This window comes from Saccostrea echinata, unplaced genomic scaffold (genome assembly GCF_033153115.1).
Source record: "Saccostrea echinata isolate AGI-Se365-2 ecotype Australia unplaced genomic scaffold, CSIRO_AGI_Sech_v1 ptg000015l, whole genome shotgun sequence".
NCBI lineage: Eukaryota > Metazoa > Mollusca > Bivalvia > Ostreida > Ostreidae > Saccostrea > Saccostrea echinata.
This window is the reverse complement of record NW_026889764.1, coordinates 2,131,595-2,154,696: the sequence shown is the minus strand read 5'-3', so window position 1 is coordinate 2,154,696 and position 23,102 is coordinate 2,131,595. Positions and strand designations below refer to the sequence as shown.

Here is a 23,102-nt window from a genome sequence, read left to right as displayed (position 1 = left end):
TATTTATGATTTTCAGGCAAATATACCCTTTCATTACAACTTTTTAACTCCCAAAATGCAATAAAGATTTCTGCCTCTTCCATGTATCTGATGTCCCTTGTAACGCTGTTTTTTTTTTTACCTTAAGATTCTGGACGAACCCTACCTCCTTCATGTATCATGACCTTCATTATTTCAATTTATCAAGTGAAATCTTTTTATATCGAGTTCATACAGGTTTATCAGATAAAACATTACTTTGCAGCAATCTGCAGATATCATCAGTTGCACTCTCATGATGTGATTTTATATTCAGGTACATGTACCCTATATTTTCTTTATTTCTGTAACGTTAAGTATGGAAATGATATATTTAAGTTATTGGTCATCGTGACTCTGAATACGCAAGCAATTAAGATTAACGCATTTATTAACAGACATAGTCTTCTATTTCGTTATCGTCAGATAACAGACTGACTAAGTAAACATAAACGGTTGCTTTTATCGTTTTCCTTTTGCCTGTGAGAAATTCCTAACAAAAATATGAACAAGGATCGACCATCAGACACTGACAAGCATACCCTTTGTATTGCATCGCCATTTTCGGGGTTGGCTAAACTAATACAGGAGCAAATACCTTCCCTTAATGTTGTAAACATTCCACTAACAGGAGGTTTGTATCGTTATTGTTTTCCCCCTTTACTGTGATCATCACTATTCTGTATAATAAGATATCAGTTACTGATCAATGTTTCTTTTGATTCTTTATAAGGATGTTAATAATTGATAACCTTCCTAATTAAACAAAATCTAAGTATTGCAGTATTTCTTTCTTTTGGTTAACCGGTTAGGTTAACTGCAAGACGTTCCGACTGATTAGTCAGTTAATTGAATCAAAATGCACATTTTCTTTTTCTTTTGATTTCGCGGATAGGTTAAGGACACCCGAGAAAATGAATACAGTGTATATTTTTTTAAAGCATAGGTTTTGATGAATGTGTATTCTGCTTTTTGCATATGTATATTTCGGGTCTCAGCTGAGTTCGGCCAAAGCGGGGTCACTTACATGTACATCAGCTGTTTTGTCACTTGTCAGGTTTAAAATCAGAAAAAAAATATGTAAGGCTAAAAATATCGGAAAAGTTCATCAATATGCGGATATCTTTTCACTTTGAACTTAATTGTGTTTACTACAAATTCCTTAACATGAAAATTGCTGGGAGCAACTTCTTCATGCTAGGGAGTTGTGTAAAATTTAGTCTTTCCATAAACGTCCTACTTGGAAGTAATATACATTTAATTAATGCTATATTACGAAATAAAGCAACAGCGCACAAGCACTTCCCAGCACTTTTCAAAATAGTAGGGATAATAGCTACATGTGTTTAAAAACTCATAACTTACAGTGAAGCGGATATCGCTGAACTTTTAAGATTTTGCAGGGGCTGTGCCTGTAATTCTAGTACGTTAGTGTACAAGTGTGCCTGTAATTCTAGTACGTTAGTGTACAAGTGTGCCTGTAATTCTAGTACGTTAGTGTACAAGTGTGCCTGTAATACTAGTACGTTAGTGTACAAGTGTGACTTACTACGGCTTTATATCAGGCTTATATATAAAAGTGTGCCTTACTACGGCTTTATATCAGGCTTATATATAAAAGTGTGACTTACTACGGCTTTATATCAGGCTTATATATAAAAGTGTGTCTTACTACGGCTTTATATCAGGCTTATATATAAAAGTGTGCCTTACTACGGCTTTATATCAGGCTTATATATAAAAGTGTGCCTTACTACGGCTTTATATCAGGCTTATATATAAAAGTGTGACTTACTACGGCTTTATATCAGGCTTATATATAAAAGTGTGACTTACTACGGCTTTATATCAGGCTTATATATAAAAGTGTGACTTACTACGGCTTTATATCAGGCTTATATATAAAAGTGTGACTTACTACGGCTTTATATCAGGCTTATATATAAAAGTGTGACTTACTACGGCTTTATATCAGGCTTATATATAAAAGTGTGCCTTACTACGGCTTTATATCAGGCTTATATATAAAAGTGTGCCTTACTACGGCTTTATATCAGGCTTATATATAAAAGTGTGCCTTACTACGGCTTTATATCAGGCTTATATATAAAAGTGTGCCTTACTACGGCTTTATATCAGGCTTATATATAAAAGTGTGCCTTACTACGGCTTTATATCAGGCTTATATATAAAAGTGTGCCTTACTACGGCTTTATATCAGGCTTATATGTAAAAGTGTGCCTTACTACGGCTTTATATCAGGCTTATATATTTTCAATTTAATTAGAAAATAAAATATCGATTAATACATTGAAGAATTTGTATACATTTTGGTCAGATCACGCTTTGATTCATTTTAGTTTCCATATTTACAAGATTCCATAATAGCTTAATCCACAGCTCAAGTTCAAGCTTTCAAGCTCAAAATCTGTGTGTGGTGCTAGAGGGCGGGTGTGTGGGCGTGTGTGAGGGTGTGTGGGTGTGTGGGCGTGTGTGTGTGTGGTGTGTGCAACCATTATCTGTAGCGTGTAGAAAGTATGTCAGAAATAGGAATTGAGAGTATCTTTATATATGGCGTATATGAAATCTTTATTTATGCAATAAGTGTCTTGATAGCCCAGTAACTTACAAAATATACTTATTTCTTTTCTAATTTTAGGATCACTAAAACACCATGTCTTATCCTTCTCCAATGAATAAAAGCCTGTAAAACAGGTTGTCTATTGTTGCCACCTTGTGACATTTAATATTTTGTTTGAAATTCTACGGTATTATTAACAATGTTAAATAGTTTAACAGACACAAAACATAAATATGGGACATAAACGAATTTTGAAAAGGGAGATGATCCAAACTGAAATTTAAATGTGTCAGATGAAACATTTCGATGAATAAATGAGGAAGATATTAGTATTCATCTTCGTTTAAAATCAGTTGGGTTGGTCTTGAGAAACTCATATAATATTATTATAATTATAGAAGTTGTACATATTTTTTTGCATTTTTTAATACTACTTGTCTAATTTATATCATGAATATAAAAGCAGTCATAGAGGCTGATACAGATCGCATCTCTAAAATTTTCGATTCTAAGTTGATGGTGCAGGCCTCTAAAATTTAGGCGCTAGCTGGTCCCTTATCAAAAAAGTATTAGTCGCCAACGCAAATTTTTAGTCGCCAGGCAATTTTGTCTAAGAAAACACGACGTAAATAATTTCCTCTTTTTTAAAATTTCTTTTCTTTTTTTCAGGAAAAATGTAAAAAATTTCCGGAATTCGACGATCGCCAAGTCACTTTAAATTGGTCGCCAATTTGGCGACTTATGGAAAAATTCTAGGCGCCATGACGACTAAATTAGTCGCCAGTTAGAGCCCTGTGGTGTTGGGCAAAATAAAACATTTTTTTTATTCGACAAAAAGATGAAATCATTTTTATCATACAGCTCATTGTATCTTCTTTCATACTTAGGTGTTTTATTTGAGCATTCATATAAAATGACGTTGTAGTTATTTAACTTCCAGTTTTTCACAAACAACCAAATATTGAGGAATTGATAGATGATGTGAAAAGAAGCAAGGCTGATATCATTATTACTTGGTCACGTATCTCTGTTGAACTTCTAAAAAGTGGAAAATGTACAAACATTAAATGGTTTCAAGGCTGTAGCGCAGGCAAGTGTTGTTAAAATATTGTATATTCCTTAAAGTGAAATCATATGACATGAATGTAATACGATAGAATATATTAAACTGATATATGACTAGAAAAAAAATCTAAAAATATTATCTTATTAACATAAAACTAACCTATTGATTGCTTTAGAGTGAAATTCTTTCTTTACATAATTTCTTTGAGCATATATATACATTTTTGGTACTATATGTTTTATTTAGGATCAGAACATTTGTTTGAAGCATTTCCTAAGGTAAACCTCCAAATTCTTAAAATTAACAAACACACGACAGAATAAAATACAAACCCTGACTACTGGGTTACATAGTTGATGAATCACTTTTTTTAAAAAAAAAAAAGGAGAAGAAACAGTCAAAAAATTATATATTTATTGAAAACATCTATATTTATTCTACTGTCTATAAGGTTATTTTAACAGTCATTAATCTTTAGATAAAAGTAATAATTTTAAAAAATTCTTTTTATGTAGCAGCCACAAAACATCATTTTCACGAGACTGGGTGAAGGATTTGGCGAATATATGTCGGAATATGTGCTTGGACAAATAATTTCCAGGGAACATTTTTTCCCTCAAATGTTAGAATCTCAAAAAGCGAAGAGATGGGAAAGGTGACATTATTCTTCAATTAACAATTTCTTTTAAGGAAGATTTAGAATTTTCTACAGAATGATATAGGCGTCAGAAAGGGTATAAAAGATGAAGGTTCAAAACGAACAATCAATTTAAAAAAAAAGTAAAATACAAACAGACTCGATTGCAAACTTAGCAGACTCTGTTGCAGAACGAAAGATCACCGATGCAAAACCAACAGTCATTAACGGAATTGACGTTAGATGACGTGCAAAAACAGGCAATTCAAGTTGGGAGGCACATTAATAATAATATAATAAACATTATCAGTTTGAGTTGGGACTACCAAGCAAAAAAGTCACCCGCGTGGCACAGTGGTTATAGCGTCTGCTTTAGAGTCGCGGAGTAAGGATCAGAGTTGATCCTTACGTCGCGGATTCGAATCCCACCGTGGGACGTGGAGACTGGTCCTTCGAATGAGACCGTATAAACCGAGGTCCTGTGTCGCAGTAGGTACTGGCACGAAAAAGATCCCTCACTGCTCAATGGCCCTGAGTGCCGAGTGTAGGTCAAAATTTGCAGCTCTCCATCCGCAAGTGGTGGCATCTCCATATGAGTGATAAATTCTTGAGAGTGACGTTAAACAACACACAAACACACCAAGCGAAAAATTCCTTGACAAGCAAACAAAAAAAGGTCATCAGAATTAATTATGGACGGGGTACATCCATAAAGCAACTTTTTTTCTCTATAGTACACTATATAACGTCTTTGTTTACATTTTTTAAAGCTTAATTTGTAGATTGTAAATTTGTAATTTGCAAATTGTACAACATGTATCACAACTTTTTTATTCTATCTATCCAGCGCAAAATTCAAAACAACACTTGTTAACGCGCAATAACGTTGCATTACACTAATTCTCATAAGGTAACATGAACAATTTAATTTTTGTTTTTAATAAAATATCAAAGTGGCGGCTGGATGCACAATGAATATAGACATATTCTATAACCAACCTTTTATTCCCGTCATAACCCTTTCTAGTCGTATCTACAGACCAATTAACTCGCTGATAAATTTGTTGTCGGATGGCATAAAATTCACAACAAGCGAGTTTATTGGTCTGTAGAGACGACTAGAAAGGGTTAGGAGATGTTAGAAAAATGTCTAGAATTAGGGAATGAAAGGTTGTTGATTGACCAATGCTGGAAAGTGGCGAAATACATCCCCAAAGTGCGCAGAAAATCTTGCGCCGTAAATTGCACAAAATTTGCATTACGGGATCTGTAGCGTTATGGTCAAAAACTAAAATATAAAACCATAAGGCTACAGTTCTGCAGCTAAGTGGCGGCATGGTCGGGGTCCCCATTATTTTGTTCTTTGCACCCATTGAACAGCTACTGGATTGAAATGTCCCCATGTAAATTTATAAATGTATCAGGTTCTAAACTTCTTTGTTTTTTGCTCCACTGTCCACGTTGTACACGTATCCACTCCCTTAGATTTTCTGGAGAAAAAAAATAATCGGTACTCCGGCATTGTTTAAATATTTATTATACAACACATGCCAGCTGTAAAAGCGGGGATAGACGGTCAAAACCCTCCTCCCCCCTTCAGATAATCGCAGTTTCGTTAATCGTAAATAAGTAGCATAAAGACAAATAACTTAGGAAAAATTTAACCCTTACAAAAATATATAAAAAAAATTCCCTCCATATCAGCTATTTTTTAAAGACCTGTGTATTTAACACCCTTCCTCAAACTTTCTTCCCTCACCACTGATCTAAATTTGCTGCATTTATTATTTCTTTAAAACATTATCTATTATTTCTCTACAAAATTAATGAAAGAAAACTATTTTCGAGCTTGTTATATTTGTTAAATACCTTGGGTTACATGGATTAATCTGCAGATTTAAATTAATTGTTAAAAAAACACTTCATTAACCTAGGGGCATTTGTATTTATGTTTGATCATGGGATCAATCAAGTAGCAAGTACAAAATTCTGAGGGCTGCGAAGAAAACGACGCCCCTCTTCGACGTTTGAAAACCTTTAATCTTCCAAAATTTATTTGATATAAAGAAATGATCTTTTGTGTCAAATGCGTTTATAGATAAAAGGGGAAACACAGTAAAAACAAAATCACATATACTATTTTTTTTAATTAAAAACAATAAAATTATGTACATGTATATAATTCTACTATTTCATAAAAAGTGCATAGAAATATCTAAATAGCTACTGAACGTATGCATACATGTATATGACTTTCCATAATTAACTCGCATCTAGCGTTATTTTTTTTTAAATTTAATTAAGTTTAAGACTGTTCTTTTTTGCAAGTCAATCTAGTGTTAATTTTATTAATGACTGTTGGTTTTGCATACGTGATCTTTTTTTCAACGGAATCTTTTGATTTTGAATTGAATCTGTTGATTAATTTTAAGCTGTGCTTTGTATTTTACGAATGTCGGATAGGCTCATTTTGATAAGATAAAAAATTATTTAACTCGTTATAACAAGATAATTATACCGTTATAACGAGTTAGTCTCGTTATAATAACGGAGTTAGTTTTCTTGTTATAACGAGTATGCTACAGTGTATCTCGTTATAACGAGCTAGTTAATCTCGTTTTAACTAATTAATTTTTTGTCTTTTCGAAAATGAGCCTATCTGTCTTTCTTAGTATTTCAATATGTTTTTGCAAAGTAATTATTGGCTGTACATAATCGTAATTTTACCCCTTTTCCGGCGCCCATAGCGGTGCTACTGTGTAAATACTCAAGTATACAAGTAAGTTTTTTTTAAGTGTCTTATTAAAGATGAATCATTTCAAAATGTATTACACAAGTCACTATGAAAAATAAATCATTATTATTATTTTAGAACGGGGTTTGTCCAGAAGCGCTCGCTGTCAAAGTTGTCTATTGGGCTTTTGGGAACTGGAGCGATTGGGTCCAAAAGTGATTAAAGTTTGATATCTCTACTTAATGATCGATCAAATATTAAAACTATTTACAAATAGGAATAACGTGCAATATAAATAGAATTCTAGAATTTCATCGTCATCGAAAACAGGTTGTGACGGTACATATTGTCGTTTTGTACATATTGTCGTCGGCGACAATATGTACCTTCCCTCACTACACATATTGTCGTCCATAGGTACACATTGTCGCCGACGAGCCTTATTTTCCTCCTGCATGTGCAGTCAAGCACCAGAAAATATTATCGTCGGCGACAATATGAACAGTCAAGGTCAGCATTTATTGTCGTCAATATATTGTTTTGACGAGGTAGACAGACAGCATTCTCGCAATACTGTAGGTTGAAAACTTTTTGGTCAGAAAATTGTGCCCAAGAGTGATGTAATCGCTATGATAATTCAAGATACCGTAATTCTTGAGATATCTGATAAATTTATTTTTTCTTCTTATAAATACTTGGAGATTGAATGTATGTATTAGTTTTAATGTTCAGTAGTAATGATTATTTGGAAATTTTTTTTTTTGCTTTATTGTTAATATACATAGTCATGTGCCAATAGAATTGGTGTTGGGGCTGACATTTTTAGATCATTTGAACTGGAAGTTCAAGTGAGCTTTTCTGGTCACATTTTGTCTGACCGTCTCTCTGTCTGTAAACTTTTCAAAAATTTAGCTTCTTCTCAAAAACTACTGGGTCAATTTCAACAAAACTTGCCACAAAGCATCCGTGGATAAAGGGGATTCAAGTTTGTTCAAATAAAGGGTCATGCCCTCTTTCAATGGAAATAGTTAAGAATTAGTGAAAATTTAATGACATCTTTTAAAAATCTTTCCAGGAACCACTGTGTCAGAAAAGTTTAAACTTATGTGAAAGCTTCATTAAGAAGTGTAGATTCAGTTGTTTTTTTCTTCAGATCATGTCCCTTAGGGGAAGGGTGTGGCTACAATAGGTGATCAAAGTGTTTTACAGAATATTTCGAATTTTTTTTCAGGAACAGCTGGGTCAGAAGAGACTTATGTGAAAGCTTCATTACATAACGTACGTTCAATTTGAGGTGCTGGCACAAAAAAGACCCTTCAGTGCTCAATGACCCTCAGTACCAAGGATAGGTCTAAATTTGCAGCCCTTCACCGGCAAGTGGTGACGTCTACATATTAATGAAAAATTCTCGAGATGGACATTATAACAACAAACAAACAAAACAAAATCAATTTTGTTCAAATCATGACCCCAGGGGTAAGGTGGTTCCACAATGGGTGATCAAAGTTCTATAGATAGGAATATATACAGAAAATCTTGAAAAACCTTCTCAATTGTTTAACTTGTATACACTCTCAATTTAGTCAGCAGGTAAAATTTTATAAATAAATAATTTACTTAACAAATACAGTAACAAACCTTTGCATACAAATGACTCTTTTTTGCTTGTCAAAAAAATTCTGAGCCGCATCCCCTCCCCCCCCCTTCACCGTTCACGGTAGCTCAGTCGGTAGAGCGCTCGCTCCGTGATCGGGAGGTCGTGAGTTCGAATCTCGGCCGCGACTGACCTAAGTCGATAAAAAATGGGTAGCAACTGTTCCTTCGCCATGCGCTCGGCACTTTGAAGTGAAAGTTGCGGGTCCTTCGGATGAGACCTTAAAAACCGAGGCCCCGTGTCACGGCAGGCGTTGACACGATAAAGATCCCTCACTGCTCAAAGGCCCTGAGTGCCGAGTAAAGGTCAAAATTTGAAGCCCTTCACCGGTATATGGTGAAGTCTCTATATGAGTGAAAAATTCTCGAATGGGATGTTAAACAACATACAATCAATCAACCCCCCCCTTCCGTTCTGAAATTTCTGAATTCACCACTGAGAAACAACAGTAGGCCCGTGATTAGTGATATTTATATGGAAGCATCTTCAGAAAGCGCAGATTCAAGTATCTTCAAATCAAACCAGGCCTAAATTGGACCACAATACGCGTTCAGTTTTATAAGGAAATATATGAGAAAATTCTTTAAAAATTATCGTCTCAAACACAGTAAAGCAATTATTAGTCGTATTTTTATAGAGCATTGCCGTGTATTGTCATGCGACATGTTCTGATGGACGACAATGTGCACAGGGAGGGTAGGTACACATTATCGGCGGCGACAATATGAACAGGAAGATAAAATGTACCGCCACAATGACGCTGCATGAAATAGGATAAATAGGATACGAGACACGGCAGTGTGATTAACACACCAATTACATTCACAAAACTACCAAAAAACACCAAAAGAAATCTTTAAGCAACAATATTTGTTGGGCAACAATATGTACAGTGAGGGTGAGGCACATAATATCGCCAGCGACAATATGTACATATTTAACTTTTTCAACCGGCGACAATATGTACCGATAGACGACAATATGTGCAGTAAGGGTAGGTACATATTGTCACTGTCGACAATATGCACAAAACGACAATATGTACCGTCACACATGTTATTTTTAAAATTGCATAGATGGTCGATTGATCTAACACAGCTGAGAGACAGGTTCCGCATATATAGTTCAACACTTGGGTGGAACTGGGTATCTTTGTATAAGAAATGTTTATATGCTCTCTCTCTCTCTCTCTCTCTCTCTCTCTCTCTCTCTCTCTCTATATATATATATATATATATAAAAGTTTGCTGAACTAAATTTTTGAATTAAGCAATAAGGAGCTAGAGTATTATTTAATTGTTTTTCTTTTTCAGTTGCAGCAGTTTGTAAAGCGTTTGGTATGGTGGTTTGGGGATTGTCAAAATCTAAGAAGGAGGCATCAATTCCACATTTTGACCTTCTTATGTAATTGTTTGCAGTATTTCTTTCCATATTATTATTTAAAAAAAAAAAACAGTCATATATCTAACAGAAAAAAATCCCAATTTTTATCAAAGTTTAGTGTAAATTGAACTTCGAAATTTCTGTCTGTTTTAAATGTACACTTTTTTTTTAGATATTAAAGTATGTATTGTCCGTAACGAAAATTTACCTTTTGGCACAAAAGGACCAGCAAACATTTATGTTGTTGCTTGTTCATGTAGCTAGTTTTTATTATGGTTTGTACGAGGGTTGTTCGGAAAGTTCGTGGACTACCGTCATAACTTTTTAACTTAACGTCATATTATATCAAAATTTGGGAGAATAATTTCAACAATAAATTCAAATGATATGTATCAAACTTTTTTGAAATATCGTGGTTTATTTCAAACTTATTTAGACTTAAAAAATGCGAAAATCGGATCGCGGAGCAGGTCAAAATTTTTTAGTTTACAATCAAGACACTAAATAATGTCTAAAATCATATCTTCCGTAAAATGACACAAAAACGAAAAAAATTCTACACGTTTAAATTAAGAATTGTTTCTCGTTTCTGATTCCAAATTATGACTTAATATTTTGCTTCGTTGAAAATAAATCAGTTTCAGAAGATAGGTAATCCTCATTGAAAAAAGGCAAAAAACTTGATGTCGTAGAACGTCACGGAGCAGCAGTTAACCATACAATTTTGTGTTGTACTCTGGAAAACTCCAGAAAAAAAAATCTGAAAATGCCGGAGAAAGTAGGAAATATGTTAAAAGCGAGCCATGCATTCATGTGTAAATGGTACAAGCGGTATTTGAATGATAGACTACTCTGTTTAGACGATGATGATCTGTGAGATGGATTATCTGTAAAAATCTTATCAAAAAACATTGAAAAGTTATTAACGTCATGATGAGTTTGGCGCTTCACAGATGCTGATCTTGTGAAAGCACACTTATGCAGTGAAAAAAAAAAATAACACTGACAAACAAAATGATGCTACCCGAACAATTGTTAAAATAGATTTCAAGTTATAAAGAAACGTTTTTAATAAGTGCACTGGTATTGGGTAATACTGTGTGAAATGTATAGGGATAGTATTTTTGAGAACCTCAAGTCGGTATGTTTTTGACGTCACAGTGTTGTTGAGTTTGCTCCATGGTTACAAAACGTGTTGATTTTAAAATTAAATAACATGAATTCTATTATATCACATGTAATGAAAGTTCACACTTAAACAAAATAAATATTTTTACATATGATAATGTGCTCATTTTAAATTTCTTGAAGATAGTATAACGAAGATTGCCATAGTCCACGAACTTTCCGAACAATCCTCGTTAAAGAAGCTGAAGATTAACAAATTCAAAACATCATATATGGATTTCAATTCTAAAACTGAATTAAACAATAATGTTTTATGTATATGTGTTCTTAAAACCTTAGGGAGAAGAACGAACTCTCAAAATTCCTTGCAGGCTGTGACTACGTTTGCAGCGTTCTACCAAGCACACCAGATACTAAAGGGATGCTGTCTGGAAATATTCTACAAGCATGCCAGGACAAGGTACCCTATTGTATGATATAATTTTTTAACAAATAAATAACACAAACAAATTGTTATAGAGTTTGTGCCTCGGAATGCATTTGAACCCGGGACCTCTCTTAAGTCGGTCCTGTGCTTTATCAATCGAATTAAAAAGATTATCCAAGTTAGTAGGAAGGCATGTATATCTTACACAACCACAATGTTTTCCCCTCATTTTGAAGAGTTACATTTTACTCATTTTTACATATTTCTACAAATAAGGACATTTTAGAAAACCTATATAGAGTAGAGTGCTGTAAATCCCTAAATTTTCGCATCACTTTATTTTCGCAAGATTGCTGTAGGTACTCATAGAGAAACAATATTTTCACGAAATTTGGTTTTTCCTCTCTAGAATCTTTAATAGAAGAGTGAAATTTTCGCAAGCAGACAGTTTTGCCGAATGACGCGTAAATAAAGTTTTTGCGAAAAAAGTGATAAATTTCTCTCGCAAATAAAATAGTGATTCACAGTATTCAGTAAGAACGATTTGCTCTACTTGACATAATTCAGTTTGCTTTTTTCTTTTTTTTAACACATTTTGCATATTTCTTCACATATTTTAGCCGTGACAGCAATATTTGAAAACACAGAAGTTTAGTTTGTTTGTGTTATTTATCTTTAATGACATTTGTACATCTATGAATTGTTTTAGTTTACAAGATATGTTAATGATATTGTAGTGAGTAATTGAATGGTTGTGTGTTATTTAACTTCCTATTCGAGAGTTTTCCTTCATACAGAGGTCACCATATACCGGTGAAGGGCTTCAAATTTAACCCTATGCTCGGCACTCAGAGCCATTGAACAGTGAGGGTTCTTTATCGTGCCAATACATACCTTAACACGGGAGTCCGTTTTGGAAGACCTAACCCGAAAGACCCGTGACATTCAAGTCTATCTCCGGGAGCTTGGAACAGACACTATCTATGTTTACATTTTAGGTTTGACGCATGATAAAGAATTCTCACTGCTCAATGGCTGTGAGTGCCGAGCATAGGTCTAAATGTGAAGCCCTTCACCGATATATGGTGACTTCTCTATATCAAACCCGGGCCTCTCGATCCATAAACGAACGCCTTTTTTAAATCATATCTTTTATTGATCAATCTTACAAATAATACAATGCATATATATTACATGTACAATCAATATCCACCATATGTAGTAAATACATCATTTGATAAAAGAATTAAAAATAAACATTAAGGTTCCTTCTGTTTCATTCAAAATTGGAATTTTTCTCATGTTATATTTGCATACTCTCTGTTATCTCCCCCTATGAAACTCTTATCGCATTTCATTCCCCTTCAAAACAAATGCCATACCACTAGGCTACTATGACCACTAAATTACAGTGAGAAAGAAATTCAGAATACTACACCATTGATTTTTGTAATCTACAATTGCACCCTTCGTAAAAGATAAACAAACAGTATGTTTTATGTTTATAAAAACTGGATCTTATAACTTATTTAATGATTCCAGAGAAATATTCTTAACATTTAGTTTTTTTTTCCCCTTATTTACAGAGATCTGTGTTCATTAATATAGGACGGGGTGATGTCATTGATGAATCGTCTTTACTGAACGCCTTGAAGTAAGTTGTGAGAAGTTTTATGACATTCTCCAAAGACTATATCGTTGCAAATTTTAAAAGAAGAGAGCAGTTGATTATCAAACAAATCAGAATCTGATTTCTTATATCAGAGATATTCTCGCTAACAACGGTTTTCTTTAAACCCCCATCACACCAAATTCGTTACTGAAACGTCCTATTCCGTCCTATGATATCATAAAGCGGATTGTGGTCGGGGTTGAATGTGTAAAGTCACAGGCACATATTCCCAATTTAAGTTGCAATCATCCACGACTATGCTTGTTTGTTTGTATGTTGTTTAACGTCCCTCTCGAGAATTTTTCACTCATATGGAGACGCCATCACTTGCCGGTGGAGAGCTGCAAATTTTGTCCTATACTCGGCACTTACGGCCAATGAGCAGTGAGGGATCTTTTTCGTGCCAGCACCTACTGCGACACGGGACCTCGGTTTATACGGTTTCATCCGAAGGACCGGTCTCCACTTCTCACAGTGGGATTCGAACCTTTGACGTAAGGATCAACTCCTTACTCCGCGACTCTAGAGCAGACGCTCTAACCACTGCTCCACGCGGGCGACTCCACGACTATGTACTGTTTCATAAATAGAGTAACTTGGCGGTAAAAATTGAGTTGGCGATCCATTCTACCGATGAGACCACAATCATTAATAATTAGGTACTGTAATGGTTTGACAGAATGATGTAAAAATATAACCTTCTATAAAGTTTCATATTGACTTCTATTCTATATTCTATTCTATACACGCTTATAAGGTAAAATGATGTTCTTCTAGGAATACAGTACAATCATTCAAGGGTTGTTTTAAGTTCCCTTGTCCGAAAGTACTGCAGACGGATTGGACTAAGTAAGTACTACTTAAGACGATAGACACGTACTCATGACATTGTATAACTTACCTAGAACTTAATGAGAACTTTAGAACCATTTAGAAATGTGTTGTTCATTCATTCAAAAGTTGTAATTTGGTTTGGAACTTAAATGGGAAAAATTACGGTCGAATTGTGTCTGTTTTCATCGGGAGTAAACCGACCCTGACGATCTATAAACTGACCAGGTTAGACTGCTCAAGTCACATTCAACACATTTCTAGTAAAGCTTTAGGTCATACTGTTACGGTAGTAGTCACGGATTGCAACATATCATCCCTATTTAATCGTGATGCTAATACAATTTCTGGAGAAAGAGCGTTTTTTTTATAGATTATAGTACAGTTTATCAAAGCTTCAACAGGAGACTGTAACGGAGAAGCATGGTTTCCCCTGGTAATACCGTATAATGCACCAGTGATTGCCAACCTACGGTTACGATCAATCAAGATAATGCTACAACTCCTTAATGAGAACTTTTAGAACCATTTAGAAATGTGTTGTTCATTCATTCAAAAGTTGTAATTTGGTTTGTCATGAGAAACTTCGAAAATATACATAAATGAGTTGTAATTGTCTCAAGTTCAAGCAAGAATACATAAATCAGTATTAACTCAGGAGGAATACATTCTTAAAACAGTTTTAAGATAGATCGGAGGTTTAGTGTCTGTCTGAAAACAATCATTGAAAAATTGTTAGCTAATTCCATTTGCTTCAGAATTTTTATTCTTTTTTTTTCTTTTTCTTTTTTTTTTTTTTTTTTTTTTTTTTTGGTATTCATCTGTGTGGTTAATTTGTAATTGTATTTAAAATTCACTGATGTTGATGAGAACAATTTTTTGACGCTATTTCAATGAAATATATAGTAAAATGAGCCTTTCACGCCTTTAAACGTACTTCAAAACCATACTCATAATTTTAAAATGAAGCAGACAAATTTTAAGTTACTCAACTCAATGAATGTTAAGTTAATTAAGAATCAATCTATAGCAAGAAATTAAAACATGTATGTGTTCTAGCCCAATTTCTTACAAAATAAACTTTAAATTCTTATAATTTCCAATCAAATGCATTATATTTTCATTACAACGTTATATTATACGTCATTATTTTCGTATGACTGCGTGACTAATAAAAATATGAATAACTCAACAATTCACTCAAAATAACGCATACAATCTTAATCCCTAAAGTCAATTTTTATTGATTGACGATAATGTTCTTGTAAAAGTTGCAATAAAGTGGCACTATTTCAATAAAATATAGGAAAGAAGTCATATGACTTTTTTTTCTTTCAATAAACTGAAGCAATGCGGGAAATGTAGAACAAATCTACATGTATATAGGAAATAAATATTTTATCGAATTTGATTGCATTTGAAAATCTATTTTAAATTATTGTTATCTATAGCAAAATGTGCCAGAGTTAAAATCGTAAATGTTAAAACAAATACAATGTCTCTATGAATCACAAGTTATATGATTAAAGGTAGCATAATAATCGTGGATTCTCATAAACGTATATCATAGAACGAAATGACTTGTCAATCACAGAATCAAGAGACGTCCTTCATTTTTAATTACATACATTTAATTATAAATAGATATCTTTACAGACCACAGAGGCTTTATTGTAAAGATGTATTTCATTTTATACTGCTAAAGATATTTTTGAATGTTTGAAGCTTGATACTGTAAACGCGATAAGCTTTCTACGTCGAATCGTATTGTGCAATAGGATTTATTATTCAGCAAACCCGCGAGCTACGTTAAGTTTAATTCCAAGATCTTCAATGTTGAATTCACCAATCACGCGGGTAGGTTAAGACTTCCCTAAAAATATCATAGTAATCCTTTGCAGTCACTTCCCTGAACTACCAAGATATGACGTCAGGTCATTGCAAACTTGAGCTGTCATGACGGGGAGAGTGTCATAAAGTTCATGTCTATATTTCAAACAACATGCAAAGTGTTAGACCTTTTTGCAAAATTCACGTGTCTTAATTGTACTATTTAATTATCATTGACTATTAAAAAGGTTACCTTGATTAATTTCTCTAGAATAAAATTAATTGTATTCAATACGATCTTGCAAAAACTTAACTTTGAAACGCCCCTGTTTGCAGATAGAATCTAATATATAATATGTGTGTTAAAACTTTAAATATTTTTTTGAAAATTCAAAAGATTAGAATGTTCTCAAAATGCATCTTGCTTGAGGTGGAAGAAGATGCCTTTGATATAAATGTGTGGGAAGTATAAATACTCATAAAATATTTCATATAAATAGCAGAGCGCTTGCTGCAGAGTCGCGGACTAAGGAGTTGGTCCTTATGTCGCGGGTTTGATTCCCACTGAGGGACGTCGAGACCGGTCCTTCGGATAAGACCGTATAAACCAAGGTCCCGTGTCGCAGTAGGTGCTGACCAGGGATGGGCACGATTACTGAAAAATATAATCGATTAATAATCGATTACTTAGAGGAATTTTGTGTAATCGATTATTAATCGATTACACTCATTTTTGTCCTGTAATCGATTGTAATCGATTACTTTGGAAGATGTAATCGATTGATAATCGATTACTTCCAAGTTTTTATCCCTTCAAATATCAAAGCAATATTTAAATGGTAAATGTTGATGTTATCCACTGAAGTTTGAATGTATTCCAGCAGTTTCAGTGCAGATTCTTTTAAGGTTTTATTCTGGCTAACATTCTCACTAAATGCCCAAATGAGGGATTTTCTACCATGGAAAGTGGAGACATGATTCCTACAATAAAATATGCCAAGGAATTAATTATTCCTTTCAACCTTAGATCTGTACCTCCATATTTATTGACTTGTTGAAAAAATTATTTAATATTTTATTGTGAATTACTTCATTAGAAGTATTTGGGTTGTCCGTATGTTGACAGTACACATTAAACATTCCTGTATGTGTCTTTTTAAAAAAAAAATAAGTAAATTAGAACAAACTCTTAGTAATTAACATGTAAATTAAATGTGTCTTTAAGTAACTTAACTAATACATGTAACACAGTTTCATTCTGTATTGAAATAAGTGTTTTGAGAGCTATTAATTCTTTTAATATTATTTTTTGTCTTCAATGGAATGATAGTTAAACACAAAGTAGTTCACAGTTTACACCTCATTATCTGCAATCAGGGATATGTCTCAGTCAATTAATTAGCCAATTAAGATAAGCAAACACAGTGACACTTACACCCTCTCTTACAGGCACTTATAACCCCTCACTGATATAAAAGCAACCTTACAATTTTGAATGAAAACATGAGAATGATTTTGCAAATTTTTAAAGTTACTAAAACACAAGTTTGAAGTTGTTTAAACATTTTCAGATGTGAATAAATATTTCCATCTTTTTTTTTTTGAGTACTTAACTATGTAGTTTATTTAGAAAATTATTTATATTTAATACAGCACTTAAATCTGTTTTTGCTATTTATAATTTTCTATTACAAGACAAAGTTTTTCAACATCTGAAATATGAAAAAGGACATGCAGCAATAGGACAGTGGGTCAAATGTAAAATGCACACGAAAAATCTGTACCGGGGTATATTTTATTAATAAATGGTTGATGAAATACACTTCTGAACTATTTAATACTAGACCAGTAGGTCTATATGCAAATTTTATTGAGAACATTATTAGACTTATGATAAGAAAAGTTAGGAAATCCAAACATTACACTAGGTGGTTTATATTTGATATTTATGTGTGATTGACTGGAATTAATTCTCCAAAATAACATCCATTTATGTATAAAATAATCGAAAGTTATCATAAAAGTAATTATTATTACATTGAAAATTTTAGCTGTAATTGATTAAATTACGATTACAAGTAATCGAAAATCTCTTCGATTACAGATTACTGTCAATTACTTGAAAAACAGTAATCATTACAATCGATTACGATTACTCGATTACGATTACCCCATCCCTGGTGCTGACACAAAAAAGATTCCTTACTGCATAATGGCCCTAAGTGCCGAGTATAGGTCAAACCGCCGGCAAGTGGTGACTTCTCCATATGAGTGAAAAAATTCTCGAAGGGACCTTAAACAACTAAACATACACTTATTGTCCGCGTGCCGCAGTGGTTAGAGCGTTTGCCCTAGAGTCGTGAGGTAAGGAGTTGATCCGTACTTTGCGGCTTCGATTCCCATTTCAGGACAGAGAGACCGGTTCTTCGGATGAGACCGCATAAACCAAGGTTTCATGGCGCAGTAAGTGCTGGCACGAAAAAGACCCCTCACTGCTCTAATACCAACTCTAAATTTGCAGCCTTCCACCGGCAAGTGGTGGCGTCTCCATATGAGTGAAACAATTCTCGAGAGGGACGTTAAACAACAAAACATACACTTATAGTAGTCCGAGTGGCGCAGTTGTTAGAGCGTTTGCCCTAAAAGTCGTGGAGTAAGGAGTTGATCCTTACTTTGCGTGCTCAAATCCCACTGCGGGACGTGGAGACCGGTCTTTCGGGTGAGACTGCATAAACCGAGGTGCCGTGTCGCAGTAGGTGCTGGCAAAAAAAAAAAAAAAAAAAGATTCCTCACTGCTCAATGCCCCTGAGTGCTGTGTATATGTCAAAATTTGCAGTCTTCCACCGGCAAGTGGTGGCTTCTCCATATGAGAGAAAAAATCTCTAGAGTGACGATAAACGACAAACAAACAAATTATACACTTATAATACTATGACACTTCCAAAACATGTTTCACTGCATTTTCTCCATTTGTACATCGTTTGAATCCGTTGGACAACATTTTTTGTACAAAGTAAGAACTAGTTCCATATGATGGAATCTCTAAATAAGAGAAATTCGGATACCGTTATCATAAACTTTTAATCTTTATTTATAGAAAAGCTAAAATTATATTTTATTTGAAATGTTGCATTACTTCAAAGCAATGGTTGGATAGGAGGGGCCATCCTAGATACAACAGACAAGGAACCACTACCTCCTGAGAGTGAATTGTGGTCACATCCGAACGTAACGATAACTCCTCATATAGCGGGACCTCCTTCAACAGACACTGTACATAAGCATATAAGTAGACATTCATTATTTTTAAATATATATATACATCTTCAAATATCTTTTTTTTTTGCGCCCCCCCCCCCCCCAAAAAAAAAAAAAAAAAAATATTCAGGGATTGCAGTATTTCGATGTTTGTATAAAATAATTATTTGTTCGTTTATCAGAGAATATTTCTCTTTCATTTAAATTATTTTTTAATGAAAGCTATTGGTAACATTATAAACGTAACTACACTGTACATATGTTTTTTTTTTTTTTTTTGTTTCAAAGCCTCATACTATAGTTGAAATTCTATACTTTATTTCTTCAATTTCCTTTACCCTTTCTTTCAGATTGCAAAAGTATTTGTTTCAAATTACAACAAGTTTATCCGTGGACAGCCATTGGATTACCTCCTTGACTTTGAGCGTGGATATTAGACAGATTAAAGGCCACTTTTCATGAAATGGACAAAATTAATCATGGTTTGAAACACAACCAATAATAAAGCAGCATAATTAAATTTACATTTCAAATAATTTACCGCTATCTGTTCATTACGAAGCAATACATTTATCAATATTTTGGAAAAGGGACATTCCATAGCATGATATATGTATACAGTATACCATATTATGATTAATTTACAATGGAGGAAAATATAAATGATATAAGCAGTTTTTCTTAGTTAGTATATTTATGAAGGATTGGTTCCTCACATTAATTGTAAAAATCAGTGATATTATCACAGATTCACGAAGACACTAACATCACCAAGTGATGGTATAAATAAATTAAATTAGACAGTCTTTTTTAGGAATAAATTCAGGTTAAGGTCATTATCTTATTCCTTGACATTACGAATAAAAAGAAATACTGTTGCCTGCCATATGGTGCCTACTTCTATTTCAAAAGTTTAAATGTCTTATTTTTTCCTTAAAAATGATACCCCATAGAATCTAGCAGATGATACTACCAACCTCAAATAAACAAGATAGTGGCTAATCAAATTTCCTCTATTAATGACTAAGGATTATATATATATATATATATATATATTTTATACACATTATTTTGAATAGTCATATAAAGAAAATCAACCTCGTGGCGCTGTGGTAGCGTTTGCTCTAGTGTCGCAAAGTAAGGAATTGATCCTTACGTCGCGGATTTGAATCCATTGAGCGACGCTGAAGTCTGTCCTTCGGATAGCATCGTATAAGCCGATGTCCCGTGTCACAAAAAAGATCCCTAAGTACCGAGTACATTTCTTAATTTTCAGCCCTCCACCAAGAGTGGTGGCGTCTCAATATGAGTGAAAAACTCTCCAAGGGGCGTTAAACAAACAAACCTATACGGAAACCAAAAGATAAAAAAAGTTTTAATCCCCGTAACATATACTTCGCTATTCGTATGAATCCGAAATGACAAGACTTAGTTTATGTTGTGTTTTCCTTGTTTGAATTTATTTCTAGGTCCTGAAATAATTCTTTAAAAAAGATATTTAAGAAATCTTTATCAAGTTCCAGTCATATAGCTTGCTATGATGTCATATTGGAAAGGCAAATAGAATATCTGGGTGTAGCCATAACATATCCGAAGAAAAATCCACACAGTCTCCCACATATGTTTCATATTTCGATGATTGACTATAGACGGTAAGACGCGAACTAATAACTAAACTGTATGACAAAGGAGTTTGGTAAACTTCCGTGATTTCAAATTTTCTAAAAGTTCCTTGAAGTTTCTAAGTATCCACGTCTGATTTACACCACTTCTCTCGAATATACTGTTGTACAGTACTTCTGCTGTAAATATTTTAGAGAGTTGTAAAAAAAGAGGGTTGGTAGAACATTTACTGGAACCCACTATGTATCTTTGTTTGTAAGGATTTTTATGGAGTTTTGAATCCTATATAATTATGATAACTGAAATTCATTTTGATTGTTGGGAATATTAAAGATATTTAATACTGACATATGATTTTGAAGAATTTATTCCTTAGAAAGAAGCTATGGCATACGTTGGATAACCACTTGCATATTTTAAATCCTAGTTCCTCTAAAATACAATTCAAATGATAAGCCTTACAAAGACAATGTTGGTACCTGCTTTGTCAGCGGGTACCGGTACATACTGAACCTATCTAATTCTTGTTTCATTTTCGCGTTGATTAAGAATATTACTTATATTTACTGCGTTAATTCCTTTGTTAGAAAATTAAAGTTAAAGGAACAAATGAGTTGGTTGAGTGGCATTTTCTTCCACAAAACGTGGCGGTTTAAAGAGACTATGAATTGTAATATCCATAATCACAGATCCGGGCCTGTATTCTGGTGCCGAAGAATCCAAATATGGACTTTCCTTGACTTTAACAAGTAGACTCTTCAAAATTTCCAAAGGGACAGAATAAAGTTTGGTGAGAATGTGATGAAGGGTTTACTGTTTATTTACATAAGGTAGTTGTGAATCAAAGGAGACATCGTGAATAATAGGTTTATTGTAAGAGCGATGTCCAACGTTTACGTACGTCTCTGTATACTGTTAAAAAGTCCATCACATTCACATTGCTACACTGTTGGCTTGAAAGATTCCCAACACTATTGACATTGTCATTGCTATTATATGGAAAAGCCGTGCCTAGTTTTGTTATCCATTATTCCTTTCGACTCGTTGTCGACGGAAAGCCGTACTCATTGATGGGCTATTTGTATAATGGTAAATCTTTTCTAGAATTCTTACTTTGATTGACAAAATAGAATGATCAGGTAAATTAAAATGCTTAAAAAATTGCTGCAAGCCCCCGTTGTTAATTTGAAATCTATGTCCCGATATTCTTTTATTAAGTGAACCCTTAGTTTCACCAACATAACTAAGCCCAAGAAGGGTACATTCAATTCCGTAGGGAATATCAGAAGATTTGCGATTTAGATTTTCCAAGTTTTGGCACAGAAGCATATTTTTGTTAATACAATGTCTGTGTTTATATTAAGACTCTGCTTAATCGCAGTTAACAGAATTACAAAAACAAAACAAAACAAAACAAAACAAAACAAAACAAAAACAAAACAAAAAAACTGCACCATTGGTTTTTCTGAGTACATTCTGGGTACATTCAATTCCGTAGACAACAACAGAAGATTTGCGATTTAGATTTTCCAAGTTTTGGTATAGAAGCATGTTTTTGACAATACAATGTCTGTGTTTAGGCACTTCTTAATCGCGGTTAATAGAATTTTCAAAAGAAATATACCTTTGATTTTTCTGAGTACATACAAACTTATTGTTCAAATTAGTGCCGACATGGAATCAATATCAGGATTAATTTTTGAAGCCTCCTTCGCTGCATCGGAATTTAACATTCATGTGAATTACTGTTCTCAGCAGTAATTATTATGAACCCTGCATACTTGTTTCAGTCTACTGCTTTCTGGGCATGTAAATTATGTTCATCTTTCAAATTATGCCTTCATAACTTTTGTCACCTTAAAGTGTGTGGATGACCCCTATCTCCTTTATATATCTGTTGATCTTTATCATTTCTATTTACCAAGTAAAAATATCTTCATATCTAGTTCATGCAATCATTATGCTGCAGCAATCGACACATATCATAAGTCAAATTTTCATGAGACGAATTTAACTTTAGATATCGATGTCCTTTATATTTTTATCATAATATTATTGCATTGATAACGTTCAGTATGGAAATGATTCGTCAAAAGTATCGCATTCGTCTAATTTAAGAGTACCTCCGTGACTCTGAATAATCAAATAATGAATATCAACGCATTTGTTAACAGATACGGGTTTCCATTGTTATAGTAAGATTAGGAATTTTTTAAACAGCATATACGATATATCATTTACATTGTCTATGACAAATTAC

At 33.6% G+C, this 23,102-nt stretch overlaps 1 protein-coding gene across 2 annotated transcripts; it reads left to right on the top strand.

The window, feature by feature from the left end:
• The first annotated feature begins 437 nt into the window (after positions 1 to 437).
• On the top strand, positions 438 to 19,896 carry LOC133187710 (glyoxylate/hydroxypyruvate reductase A-like). Of its 2 annotated transcripts, none has more exons than XM_061323112.1 (10): positions 438 to 652; positions 3,540 to 3,695; positions 3,918 to 3,943; positions 4,181 to 4,320; positions 7,175 to 7,251; positions 10,004 to 10,094; positions 11,541 to 11,661; positions 13,215 to 13,282; positions 19,105 to 19,250; positions 19,570 to 19,896. In XM_061323112.1, exons 4-10 carry the CDS (start codon positions 4,232 to 4,234, stop codon positions 19,635 to 19,637), a joined length of 660 nt encoding a protein of 219 aa, XP_061179096.1. In that variant the 5' UTR covers positions 438 to 652; positions 3,540 to 3,695; positions 3,918 to 3,943; positions 4,181 to 4,231; the 3' UTR covers positions 19,638 to 19,896. The 2 variants fall into 2 exon arrangements, with proteins under 2 accessions (XP_061179096.1, XP_061179095.1); XM_061323111.1 differs by having other exon boundaries at positions 439 to 652; positions 19,105 to 19,234.
• Positions 19,897 to 23,102: the final 3,206 nt, after the last annotated feature.